The following is a 13,740-nucleotide window of genomic DNA, read 5'->3' as shown; positions in this document are numbered from 1 at the left end:
CATACTCCTAACTTATATACATCTTTATCCATTCATCTATAGATGGACACTTGGGTTGGTTCCATGCCCTGGTGATTGTATATAGTGCTGCTATGAACATAGCGGTGCACTATCTTTTCCAATTAGAGTTTTCTCCAGATGTACGCCCAGGAGTGGGATTGTTGGATCATATGACAACTCTTATTTTTAGTTTTTTAAGGAACTTCCATACTGTTCTCCACAGTGGCTGCACCAATTAAATTCCCACCAACAGTGTAGGAGGGTTCCCTTTTCACCACACTCTCTCCAGCATGTATTATTTGTAGACTTCTTGATGATGGCCATTCTGACCAGTGTGACATGGTACCTCATTGTAGTTTTCATTTGCATTTCTCTAATAATTAGTGATGTTGAGCATCTTTTCATGTGCCTGTTGGCCATCTATGTACTGCCAGGGAATTCCCATTTTGTCCATTTCTCGATTGGGTTGTTTTTTGTTGTTGTTAATTTTATTTTTTTGTTTTGATTTTTAAAAAATAAATTTGATTTTTATTTTTGGCTGCATTGGGTCTTTGTTGCTGAGCGCAGGCTTTCTCTAGTTGTGGTGAGCAGAGGCTACTCTTCATTGAAGTGCGCAGGCTTCTCATTGTGCTGGCTTCTCTTTGTTTTGGAGCACTGGCTCTAGGTGCGTGGGCTTCAGTAGTTGCAGCACGCAGGCCCTACAGTGCAGGCTCAGTAGTGGTAGGGCATTCATATTTGATTTGATATTAATTTCTTCTGCTTTCTCTGGATTTCTTTTTTCTTTTCCTAGTTTCTGAAGGTGGAATCTGAGTTCCTTGATTTGACACGTTTTTTTCTATAAGTGTTAAATGTGGGATAAATTTTCCCTGAAGTACTGCTTAAGAAAACGCCAGTAGGACTTCCCTGGTGGTCCAGTGGTTAAGAATCTGCCTGCCAATGCAGGGGACATGGGTTCGATCCCTAGTCCAGGAAGATCCCACATGTGGTGGAGCAACTAAGCCCATATGCCACAACTCCTGAGCCCACACCCTGCATCTACTGAAGCCCATGTGCTCTAGGGCCCACGTGCCGCAACTACTGAGCCCGTATGCTGCAACTACCGAAGCCCTCATGCCTAAAGCAACAAGAAAAGCCACCGCAACGAAGAGTAGCCCCTGCTCGCCGCAACTAGAGAAAAGCCCATGCACAGCCACAAGACCCAGCGCAGCCAAAAATAAATTTAATAAATTAATTTAAAAAAGAAAGAGAAAAGAAATCGCCAATAAAGGGAATGCCCTGGTGGTCCAGTGGTTAAGAATCCGCCTTCCAATGCAAAGGACGCAGGTTCAATTCCTGGTCAGAGAACTAAGATCCCACATGCCGCAGGGCAACTAAGCCCATGCCCCTCAACTACTGAGCCCGCGCGCTCTGGAGCCCATGGGCCACAACTAGAGAAGCCTGCGCAACTAAGAGCCCATGCACCACAATGAAAAGATCCCGCATGCTGCAGTGAATATCCTGCATGCCACAACTAAGAGCCAACGCAGCCAAATAAATTAAAAACAAAAAAAGAAAACCCCAATAAACTGTTCCCTGCCAGGGCTGCTCCAACCCAGCTGCCCTTCCAAGGCACTCACCAGGGAGTGCCCCTGGTCTGGGCCTGCTCCAGAACAATAAGCAGCTGTCCTCCTTTTATTCTAATATGAATATTTTAATAATGGATCAAATGTATAGTATTTCTAATAGCTCTTTTAAATAAATAAATTTATTTATTTATTTATTTTTAATTTTGGCTGTGTTGGGTCTTTGTTGCTGCACGCAGGCTTTCTCTAGTTGCAGGAAGCGGGAGTTACTCTTTGTTGTGGTGCTCGGCCTGCTCATTGTGGTGGCTTCTCTTGTTGCAGAGCACAGGCTCTAGGCCTGCAGGCTTCAGTAGTTGTGGCACACGGGCTCTAGAGCACAGGCTCAGTAATTGTAGTACACGGGTTTAGTTGCTCCACAGCCATGGGATCTTCTGGGACCTGGGCTGGAACCATGTCCCCTGCATTGGCAGGCGGATTCTTAACCACTGCGCCACCAGGGAACTCCCTCTAAAAACTCTGTAGATGTTTATAAGATCAAGAAGGATTGCTTCTATCCTTAGTTTAATATCTCTCTAACTGTAATAGCTATGAAAAATTCAGAAATTGAAATTTTTAAAAAAAGTTTCTATTCACAATACCATTCTATGTAGAAGATACCTGGGGATGTTTAAGTTATACAAGACTTATAAACAGAAAACTAAAAAACATTGCTAACAAAAATTAAATAAGATCTAAATAAAAGAAGATATATCATGTTTATGAATTGGGACACTCAGTATGCCTTTCTAAATTGAAGATTAAATGCAATTCCAGTCAAAATCCTAGTTGGTTTTTGGGATGTTCAAAATCACAAGTGGATTCTAAAATTCACATGGAAAGGCAAAGGACTAAGAATGGCCATAACAACTTTGAAAAAGAAAGTCCAAGGAGTACATGACCTTGATTTCAAGGCATATTATAACAACAAATTATTCAACACATGAAAGGACTGGCATAAATAAAGTAGATAAATGGAACAAGATAAAGTTCAGAAATATACATATGACTGACCTTCAATGAAGATACAAAAGCAATTCAGTGGAGAAGGTATTTAAGTCAGTATCACTGCAGCAACTGGGTATCCATATTTTAAAAAGAACTTCCAAAAATGAACTAAATATTAATTATTTACATCAATAAAAAAACTAGGGCTTCCCTGGTGGCGCAGTGGTTGAGAGTCCGCCTGCCAATGCAGGGGACACGGGTTCGTGCCCCGATCCCGGAGGATCCCATATGCCACAGAGCGGCTGGGCCTGTGAGCCATGGCCACTGAGCCTGTGCGTCCGGAGCCTGTGATCCGCAACGGGAGAGACCACAGCAGTGAGAGGCCCGCGTACCGCAAAAACAAAAAAACAAAAAAACAAAAAACTAAACTTTAAAGTTTCAGAAGGAGACATAGAAAAACTTGTCTTTAAATTTGGGAAACATTTTTCATTTATTGATAGAACACTCAAAGCATAAACAGTAAAAGAATAAATGGACAAGTAAGACTCCATTAAAGCTGAAAACTTTTTCTCTGGAAAAGCTACTGAAATGAGAAGACCAATTCTGGATGAAAATAACGTCAGATATTTCCATTAGAGAACCTTAATCAATAATCCATGAAGAAATGTCAAAACTCAGTAATTAAGATGACAAATCATATGAACAGAAATTTCAAAAAACTATGAATGGAAATTATCACATGAAAAGCCACTCAATATCATGTCAATAGGGAAATACTAGTTAAAATCACTAGATACCACTATACACCTCTTACATCACTGAAGTTAGAAAGCCTGACCATACCAAGTGTTAATAAGAATGTAAAGAACAGGAACATACGTTCTGGTACTTCTGGTAAGACTGTAACAGGATACTACCACTCTATGAAAGTTTGGCTCCACGTAAGTTAAATTTTCACTTGCTCTATGACACCTACTCTATATGCTGCTAGATATTAACTCAAGTGAAGGAAAGCATAAGTCTGGAGAGCATTTCTCCACTGTGAACTTTCTTGTTTTTTATGAGCCTGGAGCTGCCTGCAAAGAACTACACTCAAGGTTTTCCTCTAGTATGAATTCCCTGGTGGGCAATAAGACTTCTTCTGTACACAAAGGCTTCTCCACATTCACTGCACATATAAGGCCTTTCTCCAGTGTGGATTCTCTGGTGGACAACAAGACTTCTTCTGTAGACAAAGGCTTCCCCACATTTACTGCACGTATGAGGCCTTTCTCCAGTGTGGATTCTCTGGTGCTCAAGAAGACTTGTTTTGTAACTGAAAGGCTTGCCACATTCATTGCAATTAAAAGGCTTTTCTCCAGTGTGGACAGTTTGGTGCCGAACAAGTGTATACTTGAGCTTGAAGGCTTTCCCACATTGATTACACTCATAGGGTCTTTCTCCAGTGTGGATTCTCTGGTGCTCAACAAGTTTAATTTTGACCTTGAAAGCTTTCCCACATTCACTGCACTCATAAGGCCTTTCTGCAGTGTGAACATTCTGGTGTTTACAGAGGGCAGAGCTGCTTGTAAAGAACTTGCCACATTTACACCCATAAGCCTTTTCTCCAGTATGAATTCTCTTATGCACAACAAGACTTCCTTTGTAGACATAGGCTTTGCCACATTCACTGCACATATAAGGCTTTTCTCCAGTGTGGATTCGCTGGTGATCAAGAAGCCTTTTTTTGAAGATGAATGACTTCCCACATTTGCTACACCCATAAGGTTTTTCTACAGTATGGATCCTCTGATGCACAAAATTTTTTTTGTAAAGGAAGGGCTTCCCACATTCACTGCTCTTACGAGGATTTTCTCCAGTGTGGACTTTTTGGTGCCGAACAAGTGTATCCTTTTGAAGGAAAGCTTTCCCACATTGATTACACTCATAGGGTCTTTCTCCAGTGTGGATTCTCTGGTGCTCAACAAGTTTATATTTGTGGGCAAACACTTTCCCACAATTACAGCACTCATAAAGCCTTTTTCCTGTGTGAACCTTCCTATGGTGAGTAAGACTGGAGGTGAGTCTAAAGAACTTCCCGCAGTCGCTGCACCCATAAGGTTTTTCTCCAGTGTGAACTCTCAGGTGCTCCGTGAATTTATACTTCTTACTGAAGGCTTTGCCACATTCGCTGCACTCGTAATGCCCTTGCCCAGGGTGAGAGCCCTCCCTGCTCTGCCTGCTTCTACCTGGGTGCTCTCCATCGTGGGAGGACTGGTGCTGGGGAAAGCCCAAGCTGCCTAGGAAAGCCTTCTCAACCTGTCTGCATGTGAACATATTGTCGGGTAAAGAGACTTCGCAGCTCGTCAAAAGCACGGCCCCATTCTCCTCGCTTCTGAGGTGCTTCTCTCCACTGGGCTGCTTCTGGTGCTGATGTAGGTGAGAAGTGAACATTTTCCCACAGGCCCCAGAAGAGGACGGTTTCAGCCCGGGATGCACTCCTTGGTGCTCAGCCAGGTACAAAATGACTTTCTCTACCAGGGCACCAGTATCCGAACTAAGAGTCTTCAGGATAGATAGGTCTGGATTTGGATTCCTGTCTTGTGTCACTTGTTCTACAGAAACACATTGTTCAGAAGCAGCCTCCTCAGTACCTACTGCACAGCAACACCCTGAAAGCACAAAAATGTTGATAAATGGTATGGAGACTTTGGTGGTACAGGAGTCCACTAGAAATCTGTGCATGACACATGTAGGTATAAGCCTACATGGGTTTGTTATTAAAACAAGGGAGAAAGGGTCAAGTGGTAGAAGGGGATACTGTGCAATGCTAGGCCTCTGATGGTCGCAGAACAAGACATGTCTCAAACCAGCAAGAACACAGGATACCAGGATGTCACGCCGTGCTGGGAGGAGAGGCTAGAACAACCCACTCCTCAGCCAATGGCTTTCAGCAGGATTTTCTGGTGGTGACAAGTGTCAGCTCTGTAGAATGTGTTTCTCAATCCAGGAAAATGCAATTACACCTGACTATCAGTGTTCAAAGACAATATAAGTAAACATGCACCTCTCATGATACATTAAGGATATGCATATACAATATACAAAATACATAAAATTGGAGAACAGTGCAGAGAGGGGGAAAGGAGAGGTGTGGAGGACACTAAAGTGGAAAGCAGGAGTCAGAAATCACAGTAGAAATGAACAGTGGGCAAAGTGTTGAAATGGGGAGAAGTGGAAGAAAGAAATGAAGTAAGAGCACGATGAGTCTTGACGTTGAAAGAGGAGAGAGCAAAGGACATTTCCCTGTAGGATTAGAACTCATCAGTGATATCCTGCCTTCCTACAGCTCCTACTCACCAGGCTTAGGATGCAATTAACTCTCCTCCTATGACTAGAGGCCTACCTCATCAGGCACCCGGGGTTGTCTCCACCCCTCAGCTCAGGCTGGGTGACTATGAACCCTACCAGATCAAAGTCCTCAGAGGAAAGTAGGCCATTAGGAGAAAGACACTGGCCCAGAGGGAACCAACCAATGACAGACTTCAGGAAAAAAATGTATCACTAGAAGAACCTTAAGGAGTCTTGCAAACATAATCTAGGGTTGACCACAAATGCTGACCATGTAAGTGTCTGTAATTCCTGACACAGGCAGTGCAAAAAAAAGGGTTAGAACGTGTGACACGGATCTTGCACACATCTGAACAGTCAACACACCTAGCGGTGGCAAAGCTAAGTGGCATCAGTCGGGCAGGCTTCAAGCCTCTGAGACCAAAGGCTTCTGTGAAAGGCTTCAGGGCCTATGGTACAGGGCTGAACACACACAGCGTGGGGGAACTCAGCTCAAGTGCCAGGAAATCGGGGAGGTAAGCAGTGTCCAAGGTCCAGGCTGGGAAGGATGGAGTGAGCCATGCAAAAAGAAGGGCAGAGTCCCATAGGGGCGATGGTGTGGGAACAGGGGTCCTTACCCAGGGAGGCTATAAGTGACAGGTTCTCCAGCATCACGTCACAGTACAGGAGTCTCTGAGCATCGTTAAGGAGACCCCACTCCTCCTCAGAGAAGGACACAGCCACATCCTCAAAGATCACATGGCCCTGTCATGAGGGGGACAAGTGAGTTCACAGCAGCCTCTGCAACCAGGACCCCCAGGTCATGGTTGTCCACCCCAGTGACCCAGCTCAGAGGACACACCAGGTCCTGATGCCACAGGAACCTGCTAGTGTTACGTCATTCAGTTAAAACACAAGAGGGAGACAAGCAGTCTCACAAGACGCTCTGGGGCTGCCACACAGACCCCCAGCCACTCTCTTCAGAGTCGACTCTCCTGAGATCACACAGATCACATCACATACAATGACACTTGTGCTCAGCCCCCTGGAGTAAAGCCTGGGGACAAGGGCCCTGAGTCCATGCTCACACTCCCTCCCTCTCCACTGCCCAGCCCTGCAGGGTCACAGCTCCCTCACGTGCCCGACCGTGACCCCCACCCCACCTTGGCCCCAGGCCTTCGGCACCTCATTGTGTTCCCCATGTGCCACCCAGCACGCAGTGTTTCCCCAGGCCTCTGCGGGACCTGCTGCTACAGGCGGTCCCAGCACTGCTTTCCGTCCCCCCACCTGGCCCTGATCCCTGTTCCCACGTCAGCACCCAGACATCGTGAGGGGTCAGATGCCCGGAGCCCTCGTCCTCCACAGTGTCCCACATGCTGACCCCACACCACTCACCCCTTCCTCTCTCTGCTCCTCTCATTCCAAGCCCAGCCCCCCAGCCCCCAGCCCAGCCCAAGACCCTGTCCCAGCTGCGCTCATGTGCCCTCAGCTGGTCTGTCGTCCAGTCTCACTCTCTTCAGGCTCCAACTGCAGTCATCACAAGACTTTGAGCCTGTGTAGGGGAAACAATGCCCCAGGCCTTACCTCCCTGTCATCTGACCTCCATTCCTGCCTTGCTTCTGAATCCATACCTTATCCACCCCTTTGAATCCTGTGCCACGACCAGGACCTCCCCCGAGGCCACTCCCACCCCCCACACACTCATGGTCACTGCACTGCCTCGTCCATCTGAGTGATGACAGCCACCCCTGTCCCCGTGCCCAGGGAGGTGAGCCAGTCCACGGAGAACACCCTCCCCACCCTACAACTTTCATGGCACCCACACATGACCTGAGGGCCTGGAATCTGACCTGGTCCACATGCCATCCACCTGCTCAGGGGTATCTTCAATCCTGAACCCCACCTTCCCTGAACTCCAGGTGTGTTTCCAGTGGCCCACCGGACACCTCCTGTGAGACACCCCGGCAATATCTCAGACTCAGCCTGGGGACATGGAACTCTGGACAGTCCTTCTGTCCATTACTCCTACTTCTGACTTCCCGTCTCAGACATGGCGTCCCCACCGTCACCTAGAGGCAAACATCCTGGGGTCATGTCAGACTACTCTCTCTCATCCTGTACAGCAGGAAATCAGCTGTACCACAAACGAGATTCAGAGACTCACCTCCTCTCCTGCTACAGAGCCATTGCCAGGATCCAGTCACAATCGACATTCACCAGGACTGTGCCTTCCACTGGGCCCCTGGCTCCACCCTCACCACCCCCCCCACCGTCTTCCTCCTCTGGGCAGGCAGAGCAGCCTCTTCAGACCCAGCATCAGATCACTTCCCTCCTCTGTGGCCAACGTGGCATGGACCCGCTCCCTCAGGAGAGGCCCAGCTCCTCAGGCTGCCATCCCAGAAATGACTCATGCCGCCGAGTCTTTATCAGCCCAAGTCATGGGTCCTGCAGTTTCCTGAACACTCCCCTCTCAATCTCATCTCCAGGCTGTGCCCAAGGACATGTCACCACTTGACCTTCTCCACTGGACACATGGAAACACCTCTGTACAACTTCTGGCTTTGATTAATGATCCTGTGCCTGAGATGATGCCAGGGCCCAGACCTAAGGACCCATAATCCCAGGACAACACTGTCTCCTATATCTGTGTGTGAGGACCAGGGGTAGGGATGACGTCTGGGTAGGTACTGGGGCTTCTTCCACTTACCTGTCCAGGGACCATAAATGCTCCTGCCACCATGGGAACCTGGGAAAAGAGGGAGGATCTGAGATAAAGGTGATTATGGTGAGGATGTAAAGGCTGAGCTGTTTCTTCCCTTCCTTTTCCTGGACATGAGTCATCTGAGGCTGACCTCTGACCTCAGATCCTCACTCTTCAGAGCTATATCTTGACAACTCGATAGGCCTAGACAAAGACTCAACGTCCTTGGGACTTCCCTGGCAGTCAAGTGGTTAAGACTTCAAGCTTCCACTGCAGGGAGACCAGGTGCCATCCCTGGTTGGGGAACTAAGATCCCACATGCCGCGGGGCGTGGCAAAAAAAAAAAAAAAGACTCACCCTCTTTGATTCTCAGTGTCTTCAAGTAAATGGCAACACTTAGGATGTCTGTCTCATAATGTGTACATACCAAATGCATTATTACCTCTCCCATGCTGAGATTCAGCTATTACAGAACACAGGATTAAGATTTCTATAAATGCTTTTAAAAATTAGGTTTTTCTTGTCTTTCAAGGCTTTCTGAGACAAAGTATCTTTTTTCAGCCACCAGTTATCTAATTTTATGACACCACCCTGGTGCCCTACAATTCATTCCTATTATTACACTACCTGAACTTAGTGACAGAATCCACAGGTTTAAGGCATCAGGCCCATAAACTGCCCTCTTTTGAGAAGCCAGTTCCGATCCCTGGTCCCCAGGCTACCAGGAGTTCTGTCCCCCTTGGCTACAAATTCAGGGTTTCCCATGAACCCCTCTCGGTTTTGATAATTTGCTGAAATGACCCATGAAGTTAGGAAAACACTTTTCTTACTTTTTCTAGTTTACTATAATGTATACAACTTAGGAACAGTCAAATGGAAGCGACCTCTAGGTCAGGGTTGGGGGGGATGGAGGGCAGCAGGGGGTTTCCAGGCCCTTTAAGTACAGGCCACCCTCCCAGCACTTCCACTATTTCAATGTGTTCACCAATCTGAAGGAACCTTGAATTTCATTGTTCAGCAGTTTTTATACCTAATCTCCAGCTCCCCTCCGATCCTTAGGAGATGCCGGGTATGTCTGGGAGTTGAAACTTCTAATCACTTGTTTTTTCTAGAGAGCAGTCCCATCCTGAGGGTATCTGGAGAATCTACCCTATGTCACTTCATTATAATAAACTTCCACGTGATAAAAGGGGCTAGTTGTGAATAACAAAAAAACAGTCCTAATTCCCAGGCAATTCTAAGGGGTTCAGAGCTCTATGTGAAGAACTCAAGACAAAACCTAAACATATATATATTATTATAACACATATATTCTTATTTTAGGCAGCTATTACTTGCTTACACAAGATTAACTTGCTAAATCTATACATTTTTAACCTTGTAGTTTCCTGGGAGACCTGAGGCAAGTGTGCCCTTGACTGGGTCTGGGCTGCTCCACCAGCATGGCTGACCTTTTTCTGACTCCACAAGGAGTGGGCAGTCGGCTAAGTGTTCAGAACAGTGAATCTACACAACCTCACACCTCCTTCTCCATCTCCATCCCAGGCAAGGCTCCTTACTCCTTATACCCTTGCTTCCCCAGAAAGCCCTGGAACCACAGGACCCTCCTATCTTCAGGCAGCCTCAGAAAGCCCCACCCACTCTGCCCTGCCCTCCAGCCCCAGGTCTCTCTACTTTCATCTGAGGTCCCCTTGCACAGAAAAGTGACAAGACTTTCCCTCCTAAATTTGAGTCCAGACATGGCCAGAGTCCAGGACTTAGGCTGTCACCACATGGACATTTGAGCCAGCGACCTCCTCCTCCAATTCCAGATTAGGGACTCCAGCAGCCCCTATGTCACCAATTGGCCCCGACTGTTAACTCCTTCCTTTTTTTTTTTTTTTTTGCTGCCCCACACGACTTGCAGGATCTTACTTAGTTCCCCCACCAGGGGTTGAACCCAGGGACACAGCAGTGAAAGAGCCAAGCGCTAACCACTGGACCACCAGGGAACTCCCTCCAAAATCCAATTTTAATCTCTCCCTGACATGTCTTCCAGATGCTCAGCCAAAAGAAAAACTTTATTGTCCTTTACTCTGTCCTTTTGCTTAGAACAACATTCATTGCCAATTATCTTGCAGGTTTATTACGAACCTTATTATTTGTATTCCTTTGTAAAAAAGTAAAACAGAAACCTCAGTTAGAGTTGGCACACCAGAAGGGGGAGCCCTCACTGACCTGAGACAATAACAGTATCCAAAAGGAAGAAGACGACTCCCTTCTCTCCTGGAAAGGACTCAGGCAATGAAAAGCCATGGACTCTTTGGTGACTATAGCCCTTCTAACTTCCCTCTTTAATCTCTATAAAAGTGTTAGTTCATCATGGCCGCACATCTTAATTGCAATTCCCTGATGATCCCGAAAGAAACCTCATCTTTGCAGAAGAAATAGCCGGGAGGCTATTTGTTTCAGGTCAACAACTTCCATAGGCACCTCTCTGGTCCAGAAGCCACCTTACTCTCTGGAGTGGAATGCACTGGGCTCTCCCAGGTCTCCCTGCCTCCACCCTCAGCTCCTCCTTCCCAGTCTGTTCTCCCCTGGGCAGCCTCTGAAATACTTTAAAACTCTAACTCAGAGTGTCTTCCTGATTTATTCACAACCCTCCATGACTTCCAGAATGCCCAGACTGTTGACTCCTCCATAATGCCACGTCTCTGCAGAAGGGACTCCAACCCCAGGTTTCCAGAATGTTCCCTGCTCTTGTGACTCTCCAAGGATTTGCACGTGCCAAGCCCCCAGCCTTTAACACTCTCCACACGGCCTGTCAGAAATAGGGCCACCACACACGCACACCTAAAGTTCTGGAGACGGGCCTGAACCGCAGTGCCCTGAACAAGAGACCCTCATTGGAGGCTTGAGGATTCGGGTCACGATCTTGGGGTGGGGGGGGGGGGCCAACAGTCACCTGGGGTGGGTCCTGTAGCGCGCTGGTTGCCATAGGACCCGTTGAGCGCGGCGGGATAACGGTGGTAACGTGGCCCGAATATTCCGGAAGCAGGTTCCGCATCCCGCTCACTCCCGCGGAGTGTGGACGGCGTCCCCTCGAGCTTTTTCCAGTTTCCATTACCTGGACTGCAGCCAGTGATCTAGAGCTTTGGGTCCTGCAAACGCAGCAAAGGCCCCCAAACCGCCGCCAACAGGAAAGACACCGGAAGTCCGCCCCCTCGTATTTCAAAATCCCGGAAGAACCTCTGTTTGGGGCCTTCATTGGTGCGGAGAACAAGCCGATCCGCGCACAGTCTTCTAGGTAATGTAGTTCCCCTCACTCCACCGAGTGCGGTGCGGACGAGACCCACCCCCAACCTGTTTGGGCACTAATGGGCCAAGTCGGTGCGGGAAGGACAAATTAAAAACGCGTCAAGGGATTTCCCTGGCGGTACAGTGGGTAAGACTCCGGGCTTCCACAGTAGGGGAGGCGGGTTCGAACCTTAGTCGGGGAAATAAGATCCCCCAAGGCGCATGGCGCGGCCAGGAAAAAAAATGTATTTACAGCACCTGAAACTAAGGGAACCTTGTAAATCAACTATATTTCAACTTAAAAAAAAATTAAATAAAAACATATAAAATTAGAACCAGCAAAACCTGTATCCATAACCTTTATAAAATTCTGCTTTAGCTCGTATTTCTCAGCATAAAACTTGATATAGGATTAGAAAAAAATGCATTCCTGTTGTGAAAAGACTGAGACAAGCTACAGTCCTTATTTGTTGTTTTTGTTACTTTATGAAAATCTTGGAAGAGTCTTCAAGTAAGAAAAATCAATTCAATAAGATTTTGGAATGAAAAAGGGAATTATACGCAACAAAATATCTCGGTGTACTTCATTATTGGCTAAAATAATAACTACATAGATAACATTAGTCTATCGTTGATACTGTCCACCTCAGTAAACCTGAGAGGCAGTAATCAAGCACAACACATTTACTTGGGATCACAGAATTGCAATTCGGGACACGCATTCAAGTAGCAACCCAAAATGTATTCTGCTAGGGAGTAAAATTCAGGGGATTTTAAATGCAAAGAGAGTTTTGTTTTACAGAATTTTAATGGGAATTGGAGGCAGAAGCTAGTCTTGTTTGAACAGGATTGTGTACTAAGGCTATCCCTAGAGGGAAGTAATAGTCCATTAGTGTGACAAGTTGTAAGTGTTATTGCAGTCCTTGGAATATTTGCAGGTTGGCTTGGATCAAAAGTTCATGATTTCACCAGGTGGGGAGGTGCAGGAATGTCCACTAATTAATAGCCTCCCAGCTCCAAGTTAAAACCCCTTGACATCAGTGATTCCATTTTATTTCACATTCTACAACACTATTAATTTGGCATGCCTTGAAGGAGTTCTCAAAGCAAATATAAAAATTTTCACAGCATATGCACAAGCTATATGATAATAGCAGCCTTCTTTTATTTAAAAAAAAATTAAAATTGAAACAAGAAGAAAACCCTTTAAGAAGATATTGAGCTGCCTACAATTTTTAAAGAGTTAATATACAAATAATAAATTCAATAAGTACTACTATTTTTTTAAGTACTACAAATTAAAAAGAGGAAGATTTAAAACCTGAGAAGGCAATATTCTTTTTTTTTTTTTTTTGGCCCCACTGCCCGGCTTGCATGATCTTAGTTCCCCGCATAGGGATTGAACCCAGGCCCACGGCCGAGTCCTAACCACTGGACCACCAGGGAGCTACTGAAGGCAACATTGTTTTATTTATTTATTTATTTATTTATTTATTTATTATTTTTGGCTGCACTGGGTCTTCGTTGCTGCGTGCGGGCTTTCTCTAGTTGCAGGGAGCGGGGCCTACTCTTTGTTGTGGTGCGCAGGCTTCTTGTTGCGGTGGCTTCTCTTGTTGCGGAGCACGGGCTCTGGGCACATGGGCTTTAGTAGTTGCATCACGTGGGCTCAGTAGTTGTGGCTCACAGGCTTCAGTAGTTGTGGCTTGCGTGCTCTAGGCGTGCGGGGTCAGTAATTGTGGCTCACGGGCTTAGTTGCGCCGCAGCATGTGGGATGTTCCCGGACCAGGGATCGAACCCGTGTCCCCTGTATTGGCAGGCAGATTCTTAACCACTGTACCACCAGGGAAGTCCCTAAATTTATTTATTTATTTATTTATTTATTATTATTATTATTATTATTTGCAGTAC

General features: G+C 46.4%; 2 protein-coding genes across 2 annotated transcripts in view; one reads left to right on the top strand and one right to left on the bottom strand.

Annotated features, from left to right (window-relative positions):
* Nucleotides 1-13,740, top strand: part of LOC309794612 (uncharacterized protein) — a 312,987-nt gene that overhangs the window by 222,386 nt on the left and 76,861 nt on the right. The gene's annotated exons all lie outside the window — the stretch shown is intronic.
* Nucleotides 3,060-11,817, bottom strand: LOC309795141 (uncharacterized protein). Its single transcript, XM_082607216.1, has 4 exons — nucleotides 11,501-11,817; nucleotides 8,563-8,601; nucleotides 6,494-6,620; nucleotides 3,060-5,197 (listed from the first exon to the last, which is right to left on the bottom strand). Exons 1-4 carry the CDS (start codon nucleotides 11,801-11,803, stop codon nucleotides 3,639-3,641), a joined length of 2,028 nt encoding a protein of 675 aa, XP_082463342.1. The 5' UTR covers nucleotides 11,804-11,817; the 3' UTR covers nucleotides 3,060-3,638.

Source organism: Mesoplodon mirus (assembly GCF_964341445.2).
Source record: "Mesoplodon mirus genome assembly, chromosome: 19".
Taxonomy (NCBI): domain Eukaryota; kingdom Metazoa; phylum Chordata; class Mammalia; order Artiodactyla; family Ziphiidae; genus Mesoplodon; species Mesoplodon mirus.
Note: the sequence above shows the minus strand (reverse complement) of the source record. Positions and strands in the feature narration are given on the sequence as shown.

Excerpts from the sequence above, each read along its gene's own strand:
- LOC309795141 (XM_082607216.1), bottom strand. The coding sequence starts at position 11,803 with ATGAAGGCCCCAAACAGAGGTTCTTCCGGGATTTTGAAATACGAGGGG. Across the intron at positions 8,602-11,500 it reads CGCTACAGGACCCACCCCAG|GTTCCCATGGTGGCAGGAGC; the intron begins GTGACTGTTGGC and ends CTCTTTTCCCAG. Across the intron at positions 6,621-8,562 it reads CATTTATGGTCCCTGGACAG|GGCCATGTGATCTTTGAGGA; the intron begins GTAAGTGGAAGA and ends CCCTCATGACAG.